Source organism: Herpailurus yagouaroundi, unplaced genomic scaffold (genome assembly GCF_014898765.1).
Source record: "Herpailurus yagouaroundi ecotype Mexico unplaced genomic scaffold, PumYag 191, whole genome shotgun sequence".
NCBI lineage: Eukaryota > Metazoa > Chordata > Mammalia > Carnivora > Felidae > Herpailurus > Herpailurus yagouaroundi.
Window position 1 is genome coordinate 4,321,463 of NW_024412422.1, and position 6,798 is coordinate 4,328,260.

Consider the following 6,798-nt stretch of genomic DNA (forward strand, 5'->3'; position numbering starts at 1 on the left):
AGCCCGGCGGCCGCTGGCCCCAGGGGCGCGCCGAGGGGCTGCGGGCGGCCTGGAGGTGAGGTTGGGGCACCGGGCTGCGGACCGGAGGGGCCGGGCGCGCGGGGCGCGCTGGGGTCGGGGCTGGGGCGCCGGATCCCCTTGCCGCGCCTGCCCCTGTCTCACGTGTGACCTTGGTCAAGTCGCGCGATGTCTGGACTTGGAGAGACCCGGGTTCGAGTTCTGGGACTCCCAGCTTCCTCACTCTGTGACCTTGGGCAAGTTGTTTCGCCTTTCAGAGCCTCAGTTCCCTCATCCGTGAAGTGGGGACTTGCCTCGCTGGGGTGGTATGAGTATTTGATGAGATAAAGCTGGCAAAGAGCTTAGCGCCCAACCCGGTGTAAAGTCAGCTCTAGGTAGATGATAGCTATTGATGTGATTGTTAGTGCTCTTTGTAAGCCTCAGTTTCTTCCTCTGAAAAATGGGGATATCCCCAGGACTTACCTTTTGGGATTACCTCGCACTGGGCCTGGCACATTCCTGTTGAGTTATTTTGTCTGTATGGTTCTGTTTCCCTATCTGTAAAATGGAGTAATAGTAGGATCTGCCTCACAGGGCTGACTGGAGTATTCAGTGAGATAATGCACACATAGTGTTGGGAACAGTGCCTGGTAGGTAGTGAGTGCTCAGTGCGTGTTTGCTTTTACATACTTGTCTACTAGATGGATATTGGAGGTGGGTCAGCCAATATTACAAAAGGGCTTTGACCATATATACACTCTTGGAGAGCTCCTAGCTCGGTGCACTGCCCCTTCTCCAGGGCCTGGTGCAGTGCTTTGCACCCAGCAGGCGCCTGATACACATTTGTTGAATGAATGAATGAATGAATGAATGTTAAGTATCCTTGTAAAAGATAGGTTGGTTTCTGGGAAAGGGTGGAGGGTTTTAGAGGTGTTTGGAGTGTGGCAGGTAAGCAGGTTTATGGGGTGACCAAGAGGTCAGGGAGGCAGGCCTTGGGAGGTTTATGGGAGCATAGCTGAGGTGCTGGGATTTTATGATGGGGAAGGAGGCTTGGAAACAGGCCAAGTTTATAGACCAGACCTGAGTTGAGTATGGGCAAGGGAGTTATAGGCAGACGCCAGGTTGGTGGTGGAGCCCATGGATTTTTCAGGAAAGAGGGGACCAATCAAAGGAATTGTAAGACCCTGGGAGGAATGTTGGGTGACACTGGGCCATGGAAGTGAGTGAGTTTTGGTCTCACTGTGAAGCTAGATTGGGATGTGGCTGGTGGTTTGGATCTGGTGAAAGACGGTTGAGGTTTCTGTGGTGACTGGTGGAAGGGAGAGGTAAGGGGGAAAAGTTAGGAGCCAAGAAGGGAGACACAGAGTAGCTGTGGTCAAGGAAGGAGTTAGATGGGTGGAGGATGGATTCATTGTGGTTTGAATAAAAGAAAACCAGACAAGCTGCGTAGACTCACTCTTGGAGATAGCCTCTGGCATTCCTCAGGGTCCCAAGGCTTAAGCCTTAGCAGGATTTGATTTCAGCCCCGGCCTTGGTTCCCAGGGACTGATACTAGGGTGATTTTCTCTCCCTTTTGGAATTAAAGTAAGCCTACCGTGGTCAGGGGTCCCTATCCCTCTGCAAGACATCTAGGGCTTGTGTGTTGATATCCAAAAATGAAAAGCATAAACTCAGCAAGAAGATGCGGCTTGTTGGCTTTTCTCTGTAAAACCCGGGGGATGGTTCTGGCCCCCGTTCTCACAGTCCGTTTTGGCTGGGGTATTGATTTTTCACTCAGAAGTCAGGTGTGGGAGAAGACTCCCTAAGTTACATGCTGGCTCCTAGTTCAGTCTGAGCTTGTAGAACTACGTCGTGTACAGGAGTCAAAGCCGGACGCTTATGAGCCTGGGAGATGGTAGCCATGGAAGTTCGGACTGAGCTTGGCACCTGAGCGAGGAACTGGACGTCGGGCACTGCCCTGGACTGGCTCCTTATGTGGAGGCTTCCTGAAGGTTTATCAAATGATGTCACAGACGCTCATCTGGTTCTCACCCGCTGCCTGTGTGATCTGTCACATAAGGAAACTAAGGCTCAGAGGAGCTGACTTGCCCGAAGTCACACTGCCCGTCACAGGCAAAGCTGGGGTCGATGCACGTTGGTGCTGTACGTGAGCAGCTGGTGTCAGGCCTGGCAAACGAGGGCCCTCGATGAATGTTCGTTTCTTTCCTTATAAATCTAGAATTCTTCCCACTCTGCTACATCGTACACACTTCTGGAATACATTTCCTCATAGTTTGCAGCTCTTTATGGCTAAGGGTCTACGCTTTCTCTTAGGCTCTTCTGACATCACGTCTGATATGTAACAGCATTTCACATGATTGTTGGGGGCAGCCATCCTTATTCTTAGACTCTGGACACTGGAGTGGCTGTCAGAGAACTGGTTAAAGCCTTTACTTTATAGAGGCGCTCTGAGCTGAGGCTCAGAGAGAGGAAGTGACTTGTCTGAGGTTGTACAGTGAGTCGGTGGCTGAGCCAGGATTAAAGTTGTGAATGCGTTACTCGAAGGTGTAAGGGTTTCCAACAGTCCAGAACTAAAGCTGAGACAGAGTGGGGCTGAAGGCGGGACTTTTATGGGGGCTTTTTGAGGACCAGAGCATCTGCGGAGGCCAAGAGGCAGAGAGCAGGGGAGAGCAGTGATGACTGAGAGGGGCCTCTATGGTGTTTGTCAAATAAATCTGTCTCCTGGCTTCCAGGAGGCATTGAGTGCGGGGGCCTGTGCTCTTTGCAGTGTAGAAGGTGATGGGGCTGGGCTGGTTGGGTTTCATGCTGGGTATGGACCTTGGGAAGCCCTTGACTTCAGCTGTGAAGGTAGACTGGTCACTACCTCTCTCAAGCCAGTGCTGTGGGATGAATGGAAGTAGTGTGTTTTCCCAGTGAGGCTTCTTCTGGGGGTATTTAGGAGATGTCATTTCTCAGGGTGGATTTCTCTTCCTTTCAAAGGGAAGAGCAATGCCGGAGGTTGGTGTCAGGCCCAAAGCAGCAGTTACTGTGGTGACTGTAGTGGTCTTTCTGCAGCCTGGTGGTTTTCAGCAGCTCTGCAGAGCATAGGGGTGAGTGAAGGGGACTCACAGAGGCCAAGCTGGAGGGTATGTTGCTGCTCCATTGCTTCTTACAGAGAGAACCTCCTCCTTCCCTGTTGTAGGTATCCGGGAGTCACATAAAATTCAAGTTTGAAAAAGGATTCTGCTGCCCCCTCCCGCCCCCCGCCAAAAGTTTGAAAAACATTGCTTCGGCATCTGTGAATGCTGCAGTCACAGCATTAGATGGCATAGCTGTCAGTGCGATTGCCATTTGTTTAGTCCTAAATTCATTAAACAGTGCTTTGTTGGTGTCTACTAAGTGCTGGGCCCAGCTTCCAGCTCTGTAAATGTCCAGGGTGAGGGAGGCAAGATCTCCTTCCTAGAGGAACTCACGGCTAGTGGCCCAGACACAGATTTTAGCTGAGTAAGCGGACCAGAGGGCTCCAGGAGGAAGCCAGGGAGCCGGCAGGGCTGATGGGGTGTTGGCGCTGGGCAGAGCGCCGTGAGGGACCCAGCCCAGGACTCGGGCTCTCCTTGGGTTCGGCAGGAAGCCTCGCAGAGGCAGCAATGAGGAAGTGGCTCTGAGCGAGAGCGCTGCAGGCACAGGGCAGCAGGTACGGTGGGTGTAGCACCTGCCTGCTCAGAGCCGCAGCCCCGGCCTGTCTTTGGGAAGGCAAGGCCCAGGTTTGCTCCATGAAACAAGTTCTTCTGGGTATCCCTGGACAACTCACTTCTTCATTGAAGAAGTGCCCAGAAGAGATACCAGAGAGGATGTCTGGGGTTGGTTAGCTTTAGAGAAACAGCAGGGGATGGGGGCGGAGGCAGTCTCTGATGAATGCTGTGGGCTCCTCCCCACAAATTTGCACTTAGTTTGGGGGCTCCTGAGACCCTAGTTTAAGATCTCCTCATGTCTGTCATTGGGAGTGCTGCTGCTACAAATCTAAGAGTGAGATGCACGAACCCCTTTGGGATCTTTTTATTTCCACTTCCTGAAAGAGACTCAGGAAGACTCCCCTTGCAGTATGTATTGGAAGGAGCTGTAGAGCCCTGGAGGCGATCCTCCTGGATTCACAGCTCAGCCCCCCACTTCCTTGCAGAGGCCCTGAAGGCCAGCTGCTTAGCTGCCCAGAGCCTCAGGTACCTTACCTGAAGAGACACAGTGGGAATTACAGGAGCATCAAAGTGCCCACTGGACATGGAACTCTGTGTGTATGGATTCTTTCCTTCTGTGGTCGGTTCACCCAGTTGGCCTTAGGGGTGGCAGGGGTAGGGGATGGGACACGGGGAGACAAAGCAGATGCCCAGGCTAAAGCTGCTGTGTGCTGAAGGAAAGGGAAGCCATGCTCATGGCATTCTGCTTGTTCTCGGAACAAGGATGCCGGGGGATGCCACGATAAGTGAAATGGTCTGAGCACACGTGGGCTGTTGGGCTGACAGCTGTAAGGCAGATACTCCTGCCCCATCCATGCAGCTGGCAGTGACCTCAGGGGGAAGATGGCTGGCAGTTGGTTTGTGTTGTCTAGGCCTCCGTTTTCTCACCTGCAAAATGGCCCTGATGATCTCAAAGGTCCCTTCTAGCCCCACAATTCCTTGGCTCATGCTGTGCACAGACTGAAGCCCCACACACTGTATGCTTTTCAGGGGACCGTGTTTTAGACATACTTTGAGGCTAGTGTCATTTGGCTAACCTTCTCCCTGCTTTATTTTTGTTCTCTGGTGTCTTCCTCTGGGTTTCATCAGCACAGGGCCTGGGCATGAGCCCCTTTCTCATCTCTCCCCAGGGGATTTGGGACAGCTTATCTCACACCAGCACAGAGGAAAAGGTCAGAGATTGGGTGGGAGAGATGTTCTTGGTGTGTGGCGGGTTTGGGAGATAAAAGCAGGATTGTGGTGGGAGATGGGTCTGTTGAACTGCTCCTTTTTTTTTTTTTTTTTTTTTAAGTTTATTTATTTGAGAGAACCCGCACAGTCTCGAGTGGAGGAAGGGCAGAGAGGGAGGGAGAGAATCCCAAGGAGGCTCCACGCTGTCAGCGCAGAGCCCAACCTGGGGCTTGATCCCACGAACTGAGATCATGACCTGAGCCGAGATCATGGAGTTGGACACTTAACTGACAGAGCCACCCAAGCAGGCACCCCTAGCACTTGGGTGCCATCTCCCTGAAGGACTGACTGGGTTAAAGGGAGGGACCCGTGCCCCCTCTCATCTCCTGCGTTCTCTTTCAGGTGTGGGCAAGAGCAGTTTACTGTTACGTTTTGCAGACAACACTTTCTCAGGTGAGTGTGCCCCTAGGGTGCTGCTGGGTATATTGGGTTTGAGATTCCTTTTCCAGTCTGTTTTGTCCAAAAAATCCTTTTGTAGGCCTGTCCCTTTTCTACCCAGAGACTTTCTGTGCCCCAACATTTAAGAAAGTAAAAAAAGTTAAATACTATGAGTTAGCACGTGCCTGTGTAAAATTTCAAATAGTGAGGTGAAGAATGAAAGCTATCCCTTCCCGTGCCCCTGCTCTGGTACCCTGGTAGCCTCTGTCCAGCATGGTGCGTGTCTTTCGGACTTTTTTCTTTTTTTTAACTCCACATGTGGTGGGTTAGCAACCGGCCTTCCCTTCAGCATATCCAGGACCATCCTTCCCCATCTCTGGCAGACCTCTGGTTCATCATTCATCAGCAGCGCTCTCGATATGTGCGTGCCTTCTGGCTGCTTCTATTTTAAGTGATGCATTGGCTGGGATGCACTGTGTGTTTATCCTTGTATAGAAGTGGAGTGACTAGGTCAGGGGGTATATGCATTGAAAACTGCCAACTTGTCTTTCAGAGGAGTGCTAAGTGACGGTACCCCTGAAGGGGTCAAAAGTGCCCCTTGTCAATTCTGACTTTTTGCCAAGAGGCAAAAAGTGTTATCATTTAAATTTGTATTTTCCTGATCACTGGTGAGGTTGGACATGTTTTTGTTTGTTGAATACGTCAGGTTCATTGCAGAGGCTTCAGCTTGGTCTCTCTGATCAAGGACTGAATGTGACTCTGTTGTTGAGAATCCATACGCTGTGGCTGGGTGGCAAGCTACAATTAGGAAGTGATTACATGGCTGACACTTCCCTCCTGGTGGAGAGGTGGGTTTCTCCAGACAGCAGCCCTTCAGCACCACTGGTGCTGTGATGATGGCTAGGGCCGTCTTCCTGTGTGACCGAGTCTCTGCTCATCTGTAAAATGGGACCGCTCATTGTTCCTCCCACAGAGGGTTATTGCGAGACGTCACGAGTCCTGGTGCCTGGACTAAGTAACACTCAAGAAGTAGCAGTGGTTGGTTGTCACTGTATTTTCTGTTCCAGAGCGGTAACTGCTGGGCCCTTGCTCATGTCTGGGAGCACCTCTCTTGCTCCTGTGTGCCTCGTGCTCCACCCCCCAGGCCCTTTCAGCTCTCGTCTCCTATGCAGTCTCTCTCCTATTTCCACCACCAGTGTCCTAGCTGAGACCGTTGTTGTTTTGTCTAAAGCGTTACAGCAGCTTCTGCCCACCCCATACCCGATGGCTCAGTCCATCGTGGCTCTGGCAGGCTCTTTCCCGTGTTTGAAAGCCTCAGCAGCCTTCTCATGTGGGCAGTTTCTACCAGCGTTTCCCCACATGGGCACCATTCATCTTGGGGCCCTGTGGTTCCTTGTGGGAGGTGCTGTCCTGTGCATAAGGATGTCAAGCAGCATCCCTGGGCTCTCTGCCCACTAGGTGCTGGGAGCACTGCCTGGCCCCG

At 52.0% G+C, this 6,798-nt stretch overlaps 1 protein-coding gene across 2 annotated transcripts in view; it reads left to right on the forward strand.

Annotated features, from left to right (window-relative positions):
- The window catches only part of RAB35 (RAB35, member RAS oncogene family), a 16,973-nt gene that overhangs the window by 672 nt on the left and 9,503 nt on the right, over positions 1 to 6,798 (forward strand). For both annotated transcript variants that reach the window (XM_040443722.1, XM_040443723.1), the window contains exon 2: positions 5,280 to 5,330. In XM_040443722.1, coding sequence (XP_040299656.1) covers positions 5,280 to 5,330 — 51 coding nt within the window. The remainder of the gene's footprint in view (positions 1 to 5,279; positions 5,331 to 6,798) is intronic.